Here is a 13,747-nt window from a genome sequence, read left to right as displayed (position 1 = left end):
ACTTTACATTATAAACTTAGATCTTAAATTACCGTCGAAAGCACTTTTAAACTACAAAAAAGTGCAGCAATGGGAGTGTTATAAATACAATGAAGATAAGCACTTTGGTCGAAGGATAAGCAAGTTTAGAGCTTACGTAAATATTCTAAGAAGCTTATCGAGTAAAACAAGATAGAGATAATTTAGTTCTATTCATTATGACTGTGTGTAATATAATAGAGTAAGATTCCGCGAGGGCCATATCTTCCTTTCCGACACTGGAAGAAGAGATTCCTCAAGTTACCGCGGATAACATCAGCTATGAAATTGAACTTTACTCTTTCTCGATGGTCAGGTAGATCTTCAGAACTGGAACTCTCCTAAATTAACCGCGACCGCAATTCCATAGTTGCTGGTCGTTCTTACCTCTGTAAAGGTCACAAACAGGTAAACTTTCAGCTTTACGAAACGAAGGAAGGTCTGGCCCTCGCGGGATCTTGGTCCATAAGCAATTATTCTAAAGTAACTAAGTATATCTTATTAGATTGTTTAAATAATTACAGTTCTCATTTTATACACAATTTTGTAAATTTTTACATTGTATGTAACATTAAGTTTTTTTATTACTTAAGTACGTAAAAAACCTTTCAATACCTAACACCTAGGTCACCTACACAAAATACTGGCTAATAGTAAACCAACGTGTGTTATCAACACGCGTGCTTTGACGCGGTAACGGCTACTTATGAATTAATTACATCAAATGTGTGCAACTGAACCAGTTGTTGAACACAAAAACTGTCAATCATCATGTTCTCTCGTGTCTGGGGCACCACAATTGACCAATTATGTGTTAATTGTCTCACAATGCGTTGTGCAATATATGTAGCAGTCTGCAGTGCGTGTTTAATAAATGTCACTTTAATTCAATTGTTTCAAACTGGATATCGCCCGCAACTCCGTTCCGCCGTAATTAGTTAGACAGTGTATAATATTATGTTACCGTTAAAATGCACAATACGTTAACGTGTACATTATCTAGGTAATCTGCAGATTCCCTGATACTAAAAATGCTTTTATTTCCATTTTACCTAGTAAATTTGCATTCCCTTCCTTCGTAAAAGTCCTAAAAACTTTGACCTACGTGTTTGTTGTTTTGATTGGTTTTTTTTCTAGTTGATACGATATGTTATATTTTATTAAGTAAGTACTTGAGTAACATTTTACTTAAAATTTAATATTTTTTCCTGTTTTATGTAATTTAATGAGAATAGAATAAACTTTTTGCAATTTAACTGACTCACCCAGAATACCTTGTTAATCTGCAGTCTAACTAGTTTACGCACATTAGCGGCAACATATACTTAAAATAATTCATTATTCAGCATATATTCAGTCTCCATTTTAATAAAAGTGTCAATGTTCTACGCAGGCTCGCAAAAGGCTACGAGGCGTAGCGACGAGATCACAAATTTTAATAAAGGGTTGTGAGTTGTGACTGTCATTGATTTTGGTCTCCCAATATTTCGGCAATGTTTCAATCTCGGGTCTCGATGTGATCTTTGCGGCGGAATATGTCGAGAATTCTAAATCAATATGGACTCCTCAGCCTAATTTCGTATTTATCTGTCGAATCATGAGAACGTCGTCGATATTAAAAATCTGCTTAATGGTTTAGAACTTTTTTGTTATGCAGCTTAAGATAAGGGTGTTGACGAACTACCTGGTTTTTGTGTCTCTCAATAGTTTAAGTGATCGCAGGCTTAAAAGCTACAGAATTCGATACATGAAAAAATTGCATATCATTAATTAATTTGATTGAAAAACTCGTCGGGATTAAAATATCACTGATATTTCATTAGTGATACGTATTCCGCACCACGATTCTTTTAACATTAATCCCACCAAAAACATTTCTTGTAAAATGTTGCCGAGACTACCACATAAGGTTTACTGTTGAGAATAAACACATATACTAAATAATTATTCTTTATTTTAGGTTCAAAACCAATATTACATTCAGACACGTCGTTTCTCATACATTTTTCTTGTCGTTCTATTTTCTAATTTTTGGCAATTGACACTATATAATATAAACCTTAAACTAAAATCTTTTGTGCCAATACGTAAGTCGTAACACACTCCCGGGGGAGGCAACAGGTGCATAATCCACAATAACATAACAATGTAACATAGTAGGTACCTTCATCAAAACCTATTTCAAAAAATATGCTTAAAAAAAGTTTTGTCTTCTAATTTAAAAAAAAGGTTAGAAAATGCCCGGTGACTCTGCTGGTAAATTGTTGTAGTAACTCCCGCGAAACTGCAGATATCGCGCAGCGCGCGGCAGGTGCTGTTACTTCAAACGGTGCTGTAGCCACTATGCGTTCTACTGGTGGTAGTGGTGCTTCATAATGTTTCACTTTAAATCTCTTACAGACTTGACATTCAGAAACAACTTTCTTTAATAATCTTCGTAAATTATCTCTGATAGTATCTGTCATCCAGTAAGTGTTTCTTAATTCACCCATCATTATTTGTGTTCCAGCATGACGCATATCCTTATGTTTTTAAAACAACTCATTATTTCCTGGCATCAAAATTGGATATATAAAATCTCTATCTTCTCCACTATATGTTAATCTTGTTTTTACTGTAATAATCTGATCTATTTCTGTAGTCAGTAACTTCTTATTTCTTATTTTTTCTGTATAAGTCTCTTTCTGTACTATCTTTATTATAGTCTCTTCAGTATTCTCATACTCTTCATAGCAAATATTTGTCGACTTGGTATTATATTTTTGCCTTATTCTTTGACTCATTCTTAGTAATGTAGCTACTAACCTTACTATCTTCCTATATTTGCTAAAATATAACAGCTTACTTCTGAATGTATCTGTATTACTTTTTACATAAACAGTTACATCTCTACTTAACTCGCTTGCTATTATTTCTTCTTCCTCAGTTTTCTTAATATTCTCTAACTTCTTAGCAGTAGACATATTTAGTCTTTGGTTAGCTTGTGAGTCCAAATCTGGATCGCCTTGTTACCTTCGGCGCCTTTTTGCAATGTTTTATTTTAAGCCACTCGAGCTGATATTTCTGGCTCTCGTCAAATTCGTTGTTGAGAATTTCTTCCGAGAAAATCCGAGTCTTGTAACATGACGTCTTGTATCTTTTCGTCTAGTCTCGACAACTCAGATGCTTTTGTTTGGAGGAACTCCAAATCGGCATCCTCTATCACATCACTTTTGCCGATTTATGTAACGTGCCTGTTAAAAATACGCCTTAAATTGAGACCTCTGCTTCTCCCAAACTAATATACTCATTCTGAAATCTCAATGTTTTCACGTATTTTTCTCTAATGGTTTTTCGCCTCACGGTCGCCACTTTATGTTGAGAATAAACACATATACTTAATAATTATTCTTTATTTTAGGTTCAAAACCAATATTACATTCAGACACGTCGTTTCTCATACATTTTTCTTGTCGTTCTATTTTCTAATTTTTGGCAATTGACACTATATAATCTTATATCTTTAAATGAGCAATTCTTGTATATAAATAAATAATTGGAATCTCGGAATCGCCTCCAATGATTTTTATGAAATTTAGTATATAGCGGGTTTCGGGGGCGATAAATCGATCTAGCTAGGAATAATTTTTAGAAATTATTCCTAGCTAGATCGTCATTTTATTCGTGTTTTATCGAACACCGAGCAAAGCTCGGTCAAATAGCTAGTATAAACCTTAAACTAAAATCTTTTGTGCCAACCCGTAAGTCGTAACAGTTTACCCTGTGAAAAAGATCTCACGTAGAGCCAAACTTCTGAATCTACACATCCTAACTCTACTGACACTTCGAGAACATACTTGAAACACTTCGAGAAAAGGTGCGTAGTGCCCTTGCGTTTCGCTTGGCTCGTTTCGGCGTGTGCACTACCGTGCACCCAGATAAAGCTACATGTACAGTGCCAGTAAAGGGCCAGTGTCTTTTACATAAACTACCAAACGAAGCGACGTAAACATTTCTTTAATGTGTAAGACAATATCAGAATACTAAATTGTGATGTTTGCTAAAGAACATCACGTAGTAGATACAATGTACTTGACCGAACAAGGATCGAAGCTGCGTTAATGTTACATTAAAATAATATTTAAAGAGTTGGGAACGATTATTCGCGGAGGCTGTATCACATTGTAGATATTTAGAAATTCGTGTCAATTGAAGCAAACCGCACGGCCCAGATAACAATATTTATTAGATACACGTACCCAAAAATATTTCTCGCCCGACATCATGAAAATATCACCGTTTTTGTTATCTCTGGGTACAACATCTATAATAAAAAGGCGCGGTGGGCCGTTACACCCGCCCATTGTATTTGGGCCCCTCACCGGCCCTAAACAAACAATCGATATGATTACAGAAAACATTACGGGCTTTATGTTCGTACCTACAACTCCGACTAATGGTACCCGGCTATTATAATATTTTGATTCTTATCCGAACAAATTCCATTAGAAAGAAGATCCGTTGCCGGTACGAGGAAGCCGATCGATTAGGTCCGAGTTCCGACTGATCACAGGCCAATCTGACTGATCTGAAACGCAAATGAAGAGTACAACGCAGTTCACATTTAATGATAATCGACTGCAGTTCTAAAAATTGATTCGCCGGAATGATTTGATCACTTATCAATAGCTAGACATTTTCACATCCATATCCATTTTAATATAATAAAATATGCGAGAGTGTGTATTAGGGATGCCACGAATAGTGAATTGGCCGAATACCAAAAACCGAATATTCGGACACACTGTCGGCCGAAGCGCCGAATATTCGGCACGAAATAAATACTGTTCCGGGGCGCGGTAGCTGGATTAAAACAAGTCGCAACCTGATTTCCTCGCTGCGTTTTCAAACGAGTCATTTGCGTCAAACGAGTTGGATTTTTATTTAAAAACAGTTCGCCTAGAGAAGTGGTGGTTAGCAAACGAAAAACAATACCCAAATCTTCCGAAATTTGCCAAAGAGGTTATATTTTTCTGAGGCTGGTAACATTTAAGTACGATGAAAAGTGTAATCGTTTGCTACCAAAAAATGCTGAAAAGCTGGTTTTTATCCATCACAACTTACCACTGATCAATTTTAATTACTAAAAAGTTGTAATTTGGAAATTAATACATAATTTTGAGTAATATAACGTGTTTTTTTTTACATGACTATATCATGTAAAAAAACATGTTATATTACTCAAAATTATGTATTAACCGAATACTAAATTTTGGTATTCGGTATTCAGCCGAATAGTACGTAATACGTATTATTCGGCCGAATATGTGCTATTCGGCCGAATAATACGTATTACGTACTATTGCATTTGCATTTTGCATTGCATGGCCGATAAGCAAAAAAAGAAGCCGAATAGGCCGAATACCGAATAGTGACATCTTTAGTCTATATGTCTGTCTGTCTGTGTGTCTGTTTGTTTGTTTACTACCTCTTCACGCCCAAACTGCTTAACCGATTTTGCAGAAATTCGGTATGGAGATACTTTGAGTCCCGGGAAATGACATATAATAGTTTTATCCCAAAAAATGTACGGTTCCCGCGCGATAAACAAATTTTGGCGCAACAGAGTTGCGGGCGTCATCTAGTAAGAAAATAATTCTAGAAACCAATTTGGTTGTTTTGATTTTTTTTTAACGTGTTGATAACATCAAATTATGATTGAAGTAGCAATTAACACCTGTTAATCGTAGTTTCGGTATCTACCAAACATTTGGCACTGTAAACCCACCTGTATAGTCTGGAGATGAACAGGTAGCAAAATAAAAATATTTGCCGAGCCCGTGAAGCGGTCAACACTGGCCTCAGGTATTCCCGTGATAGGTCTCGAGGCGAACATCATGACTGGCTAGAATGCATAATGAGACTGTGAAAACCCAAGCTCACTTTTTAGTGATCCCTCATTCGTCAAGCCATTTTCATTATGAGACAACCATTTTGTAGCCCGATGAAAGAAAGTAAAAATAACTCTTTTACGCTACTGCGGAATACGGGCGTTTTACGGTTTGGGTAAACGATTTATTTTTATGGCGCCACAGGAGGATAATATTATGTGTTCCTTTGATTTGAGGTATGTATGACCAACATACAAACCTCAAATCAAAAGGGTTAGATTTCAATATTTATTAAAGTTAGGTATATTGTGATTATTGACGACGACTACAATAATTATTTTGCTTGCAAGATTTCTTTAACACTATCATTACTCACGTTACGATATTTTATAAAAAATCTTTATAATAAAATGCGTTAAAACTATTAATTATATTAATTGCAAAATGTTCGGGTTCGGGTTCGGGTAGTTGGAGAATATTTTTAGTAGTTGTAAAAAATGACAAAATATTATGATTTATGATCATTGATCATCTTATCCAGACCGCGGATGCTGTAAAATTAGTTACTATTGACCACTTTGAAAAGTCAAAGAATAAGGACAAAATTATAAACTTATGACATTTTGCCATCTCGATATTGGTGTGAATTGTAATTATTGTTCCAAAGATATCCAAGTGTAAGCAGTACCTTAGTGTGATCCAAAGGATTTGATGTGTAATACTTTTAACTTATAAGTATTCTGGTAGTTAATACGATGTAGGACGTTCAAGTTACAATGTACGACTTCATAGTAAGTATCATTATTATAGGTAAAGTACTCTAGTCTCTTACTTTCACACGCTTATATTAAATGGACGATAGTGGACGATGTTATATTGTGTTCATTTAGCATTACAACTTTTTTAATTGAGGAAATGAAAGTCATTTACGCGTTTGATGTCCATTGTAGGTTCCTGTTTCCGAAATATCGCCAAATTCAATAGGTAACCAATACGTAGAATTGCTTATTTTATTGTTACTTTTACCTTGCTTAATATTATTACTAGGACTTAGGACTTAGGAGTTTAATTATGTATCACGTGTTTTAAATTTCATTATTTTATTATGATCTTATCTTGATGTGTTAATCACATCACAACGTCTACAAATTGTAATCACTTCTATGTGTTATTATAAAAGACTGTTTTAAATAAATACGAGTACATATTAGGTATATACTTACATATAAATTGTTTAAAATGATCTCAACCTCCAATCGACGCATAAAAAAAGGTTAAGATTAAAAAGAAACTTAAGAACGTTCTTAGCGGAACGACCTTAACTTAATTTTTGAGGAAGTGCTTTGTTTTTAAGACAAATAGTGTTCGTAGGAAACAATAAAAACCATCGTTTTCTTTATTTCCTATTTGATAATTAATAATCTAATACACATCACTTTCTTGTCGCATATTTATTACATAAGTATCTGGTATTTGTATTCATACTGTAAGTTTAATAATATTTACATCTTCCAAAAACTTGTATAACAACTCAAAACAATACAATTCACTCACCCTCTTATGTCCTCCGGTTAAAATAAGATAAATCCGGTGTACAATCCAAATGAAATTCAAAACCAAACAAACGAAAATACCACACAACGCTCGCACAATAATACGACTACGGCATTTCAGAATGCATCGGAACTAATCAGACGAAGTAACAAAAATACGAACCGAATAAAATAGTCTGTATCACTCCTACTTTCACGAATTATGTAAAAGTTGTTTAGGAAAGGCGGAAGGTCAAAAATCGGAACTTATACCGGGTACACGTGAGAATGGTATGTATCGGCGTTTCGGCCGAGCGACGCGATTCGTGTGCTGTGCTGTCAAACCTACCAGCTGGTCGCCACTCACTGCCACTCTAGCGGACAAACCTTAAACTAACTTACTTGACGGGCAAAATGATGTAACTTACACTTTAACTTTTTTCGTAAGATGCATTTTTTCTACTTTCAGCAGTGATATTAATATTTTTGTCTATTGTATGGTATTTTTGTGACTTCGTTTGTCTGAAATTCTAAATCTAGCTTCGATTTTATGTAACTGTTAAGTCCTATATTGTAGAGTTACAGTACAAATTGACACAGACTACAGTTTACAATTTACATTATTTTGACCATAATTCAAAGTTTTGTTTGTCCATCATAGGAATTATCACAAAACGAATAGCTTTGAAGAGACTACTTCAATTTCTTACTTATACATTCTATTCAAATAATGAAACTAAGCTACCTATAGGCTATAACCTAAGCAAAATCCATGTTTTAAATAACAAATGATACAATGTATGTATTACCGAACATTGGGGAAAGGCCTAGGTAGATCATTTTTCAATGAACGAAGAGGTATCGAAATAGACTAAAATAAGTGACTAAGTTAAAACGTTTAAGTTTTTTACAGATTGTGAGTTAGGTGGTTTTGCTATGGCGGCGCGTCGGCGCTTGGGAGGGAGGATATTGACTTGCGACGCCGTCTCTGCGCATGTTCTGTACCATGTGTTTCTGTTTTTATGCTGGTCGTATGGCGAAGAATTATATCAATTTCTTTGTTTATTTAACGTACGTGCACATTTACGAGCCCGCAAGCCTATTGCCTTTGTATTGAGCAATGGGCACGGCTGCGGTGTCGCATTGCAACAGTCGTACACAGCTCGGTGTCAATGAAATGACCTGCGCGGCCTTGACCGTCGATAAAGTATAAACTTATTAATTCTATCGATTACATGCTGCTAAATCTTTTTGTTGATACGACTGTCTAGGAAATCTAATAGCTAAGTATGTTAGTAAGTACGAAATTCTTATAGGAGAATTCAACTAAGTAACTAAACTCTTTCTAAAGATTTGTATTCTTATATTCTACTAGTTATACATATCTAGTACTAGACTAGTAGTCACTAGATTACTAGGTAGGAAAATAACATATTATAAATCGTAATTTTAAAATACGGTTTGAAAATGTAAAACAGCAGTATATTTTGTAATAGATAAATTATTATTACGAAATATCAAAAAAATAAATACAAAATAATTTATAAAGGAATGCAAATTAGCAATAAATTAGGGCAGCATAAATTAACATAACAATTAATAACATAACACTATTAAAAACAATCATACGAATTACACTTAAAGTAAAACAAGAAAAAATTTACTCTGTGAAAACATTTAAAGGGGTTAACATTTTCGGACCACAATTGCAATTTTATTTCACGATAAAACGACACGAGGTAATTTCTGTTGACCAACGTTAACATGAGCAGGAACTTAAGGGTCAATTTATTTTGAACCCTGTTTCCATATTGCTCTCAGGCGATTTCATAATCCTCAAATATTGGCGCGCAGCCAGAGCCGGTTAACTTAAGAATTCCTTTCGATAATTTTCTCATCCCTATTTTGGTGGAAAAAACGGAAATCATTGTATTGATTTATGTTACAGAAAATATAGTCTTCGACAAAGGACGCGAAAATGAGGTCGTGGCCCGTGGGGTAATGCTGACGCAGGACTTTAATTGAGTCCTTATTTTTTGGGAGTTTACCGTAAGTACTTTTACTAGGTGTATAATATTAGTAACCTATACGTCTTTCATTATATCTACGCCTATACAGGTTAAACTGCAAATTAACAACAGATTATGAGATAACAAAGGAGCTGACTCATAACAGTAAAACTGTCACAGAGCTTTTTAAGTACCATCGAAGAAATTGATGCATTGGCAGTTGACGGATCTACATCATTTGGTCGGATTTACCTATAATATTATGTCAATTCAATGTAAAACGTGATCAGCGAGTCCTATGGCGAGTCGGTTGGATTTGACACAACATAACCCGACCAAACTATTAAAATTTACTTATATTTTTTTCAGAATAACCGACTTTAATTTCTGTAAACGTATCATTAAAATAATTATTATACACTAAAATAAAAGTAATTCGGGCAGGTGGCAGATTTAGGTAATTTAGTCGGGTTATTTAAAAGAGATCATGATTATCATTGGCTTGATATAACTTCAATTAACAAAGAGCCAATTTCTGACTATGGATTAATTTCTAAGATGCTACTAATACCAATGCTACATAATTACTCAAAACACCTAATCACTAATGTGTTTAATGTCAAATGTAGTTTTAAAAACATTAAATACTCGTAAAGCTTAAACAACTTAAAAACCAACTTATTAGGTATAATCATCGGAATATTATTTAGAAGTGCAACTCGGCTACTTGGGAAGTGCTGGCAACCAAGTTAGCATTAAGTTTGTACAATTTTCCTCCAGAGGGCAGCTATATCAAGTTAACTCGGTAAGTTCACAGTCTGCTGACGGCTAAATTCCGAGTTCCGACTGCATGTTTTAGTTAAGAAGGTTTTACGTAGATGGCACTGCTGTATCTAACTTAACTTTTTCTAAAGTTCAAACAGCGAATTGGTGCACAAAGCTTTTTAATCCTTCGATGATCGTGGATTCATGGAAATCTATTGTTATTCTATTGTGTCCCGCTCACCGGTGAGCTTATGGGGCTTGATGTGTATATATAAAATTAAAATTTCAAGATGTGTATAAAATTTTGTACCTTAAAGTACTAAAAGAACTGTGCCACAGATAATAGTTACTAGTTTAGTAGTTACTACGTAAACTGTGCTTTAGCACGAATGCTGATGGAGAAGGTATTATGAGATATTATAGGTATAATCGTAATAATAATTATACCGCAAGTTACAAGTAATATAGGCTCTCTTAGGAAGTGTTAATTCGTGTGTTAGTTTATTAATACGTATCTAATAATAACAGAGATAATTAAACTTATTCGTAATACTTTGTTTCAATTAGTAATAATTTAAGTATGATGTTCTTGTTTAGCTTGAATAGTTCACCCTGATGTTATGGTAAATATATTATATGGATCATGGATGCAAATAAAAATGATGTCACACAAACAAAAAGCTTACAAGTTTTTGCCTTTTTGAAGTTCCGTACAGTTTATCACTCAGCTATAATATTATGTTTTGAATACATGTTTTTACTTGATATTATATAAAATAATATGTAGTTACTATGAACTATGAAATAACTTTGGTAAGACTTCTGTATTCCCTGAATAACGTTAATTCTTCAAGCCCCATAAGAGCACCGGTGATCGCAACAACAATAGAATACAAAAGCATTTCCTGGAATCTGCGATCGAAGTATTAACGGTTTTAGTCCATTGTCCGTTTAACTGCTTTATACGTGGGGCATAGGGTATGCCTTTTTTGTACTGTTCTGATTTTTTTAAATTAAATTCTTTTCAAAATTAAATCCCATAGGTTTGGCACAAACAGTACTTATTCAATTAAATCATGAGAAAAATTACTGAGACGACAACGGAAGCAAGACAAATGAAGGTTATGATCGCTATAAAAACTGCCAAGTAATGATTATACGACATATCAAATAACTTTGCAGTACTAAAAATATAACTGTTGAACGAATTGTACACGTACTTAATATTACGTTTGATATAACAAAATATAATAATAATTACTCTACAGTTTACACCATGTGTACAGACTACAGTATATTCCTCGCGCGAGCTCCGAGGAATTGAAAGCTGTGGATCAGGCGAACCGGGCGTCGTCCCAATAATATATGACATTGAAAAATATCCCGTATTCCCCTCAAAAAATTTGACAAAACCTCGATACTCATGCACGGAGTGTACCTACTTTATTTGCAAAAAATGCCGGTAAAAACTAAAGGATAAAGAAAGTAATGCTTACCACATCCATTTAAATCGGTTCGAGTTCGTTTCTCCCTTATTTTATTCTTACGGATCCTTCTCTTTAAGCGGTTTAGAACAACATCAGCCTCATCCACACTCTCCGACGAGGAGGAGAGAGTAATACTCATCGCACCGCTCACCGAGTGTCGCCTCTTCTTAAACCCATTTGAACTTTTACACCGCGATTCATTTTCAGATATGCCGCGTCGGTACATTTTTAATCGCTTCCTCATTTCACATTTTGCCGCAACATCGGACGGCGAATTGTTGAATTCCGCCTCAGATACATTGTTGGATACTTTCAAACGGCCCTTGGGGGATTCGACATTTTTGGATCTATTGTACGAGTCCTCCTGCGGATCTTTTGTTTGGCGCAAATGTATCGACAACCAATCCGGATTAGAAGCATTAGAGCTCCTTCGGGCTTGTAAGCTTTTTAAGTAGGTGTTTAGGAAGTATATTTTATTTTGTGGCGGCTTATACAGAGCGACCGATTTCGAACGTAACACATTATTGCTTCGATTTTCGTGTAAATTCGCAGATAACAATTCATTATTGAACGATTGAGATGTTTGAAGTCCTAAGTACACATTACCCTGTTTATCGTTTTCTTTCCACGCATAATTCGATTCGTTCACAGATGAGACGTATGACTGTTTGCAATCTTCGATATTGGATTCACTATTCTGCTCATCACTTTTCGTTTCTGATGATTTGTGATTCTCGTAATCGGAACTTTTGTAGCTGCTTATCTCGCTCTGTCCCTCGAAAGGCGAGGATTCTCGACTACTCAACAAGTTGTTGCTCGATGGAGTATTTATTGTTGTGAATATATTTGGAATGTTTTCAGAAGAATTGTTATCGTTTACGACGGACTTTCCTACATTATTTTCCGACACTTGCACGGGTTTCCTGAAGACTCGCGTGTAAACCTTCTCTCCGGAAATAGTATTGTGTTTTCGTATCAAATTTTTGTTTATGATGTGCCTGTAATCTTTTTCTTTCAAAGATTGACTCGATTTCAGGGCGGGTTCATGAAAATCTGAACTTTTTATCGAAATATTATCATCATTAGTTTCTAATAATAAGTTTCCTTCGCAGTCGAATAGCTGTATTGTCGGGAATCTTATTCCAGGTGACTTGTTCTGCGTCCTCAGCGCCCATTTCCGATGACTCGGTTTCCGGAGCTGTATTCGTATTACGTTATCCTGTATTATTGGTCCGTCACTGTCGGACGAGTTTCCTTTCTCCGCCATTTGGAAAAGTTTTCCCTTCGAATTAGGCCTAGCATCTATTACGGCTCGGCGGCGTTCTGTTGTGATGTATCGCTAGGTATTCAGTTATACGATACTATTTAGTTTGTTTACAGTCAGCTGCTCATTTTGGCTTCTCTCCAGATATTCTTTGGCATTCTCGTGTAAATAACTCCAATGTCAATTTTGTTTTTCAACATACACACGTTTGTTTATGAATATGGTAATTAGCACGGTTACAAAATTATTACGGTAGCACAACCAATTTTTAGTGCCTCAGAAAATAATATAAGAAAACCTTGTACTTTTATTCGCACGTATCACAAACGATTACTACCACTTAACTTAAAATCACTGTCACAAATCACATTTGCACTGAAAACAAGCCGTAAAACCAAAATTTGATCACTTCGTATTTTTCAATGTTTTGACGTAATTTTCGTCGTAATTCGGCGCGGGAGTGTGAGATTTGGACGGTCGCGACTCCGGACATATCTGCACTGAGATCGGTCTGCTAAATAGACTCGAGGCTCTATAAATAGTGAAACGCGCCGGCAATCTATCTGGCTCCCCTTGAACCTAGTTCGCGTAACAGACGTAATGTCCACGCAACTGTTTACACTGACACAGTTTTTTAAAAGCCATGTTTTGTTACAGTGACACACTATATTTGCCATGTGTCACATCGGGGGCCGACCATGGGCACGGGCCTTATTTGAAGCATGACGCATAACACGTTTACCTGTATCTATGTAGTTAACTGATAGATACCGATCATAGAGAAATATAAACATACACAAGC

General features: G+C 35.2%; 1 protein-coding gene across 5 annotated transcripts in view; it reads right to left on the bottom strand.

Moving 5' to 3' along the window:
* Window positions 1-13,528, bottom strand: part of LOC121735107 — a 70,700-nt gene extending 57,172 nt beyond the window's left edge. For 3 of the 5 annotated variants that reach the window (XM_042125814.1, XM_042125816.1, XM_042125817.1), the window contains exon 1: window positions 11,691-13,528. In XM_042125814.1, the coding sequence (XP_041981748.1) occupies window positions 11,691-12,948 (1,258 nt within the window). In that variant the 5' untranslated portion in view covers window positions 12,949-13,528. The remainder of the gene's footprint in view (window positions 1-11,690) is intronic. The other 2 variants (XM_042125819.1, XM_042125815.1) reach the window with 2 other exon arrangements.
* Window positions 13,529-13,747: the final 219 nt, after the last annotated feature.

This window comes from Aricia agestis, chromosome 2, assembly GCF_905147365.1.
Source record: "Aricia agestis chromosome 2, ilAriAges1.1, whole genome shotgun sequence".
Taxonomy (NCBI): domain Eukaryota; kingdom Metazoa; phylum Arthropoda; class Insecta; order Lepidoptera; family Lycaenidae; genus Aricia; species Aricia agestis.
Note: the sequence above shows the minus strand (reverse complement) of the source record. Positions and strands in the feature narration are given on the sequence as shown.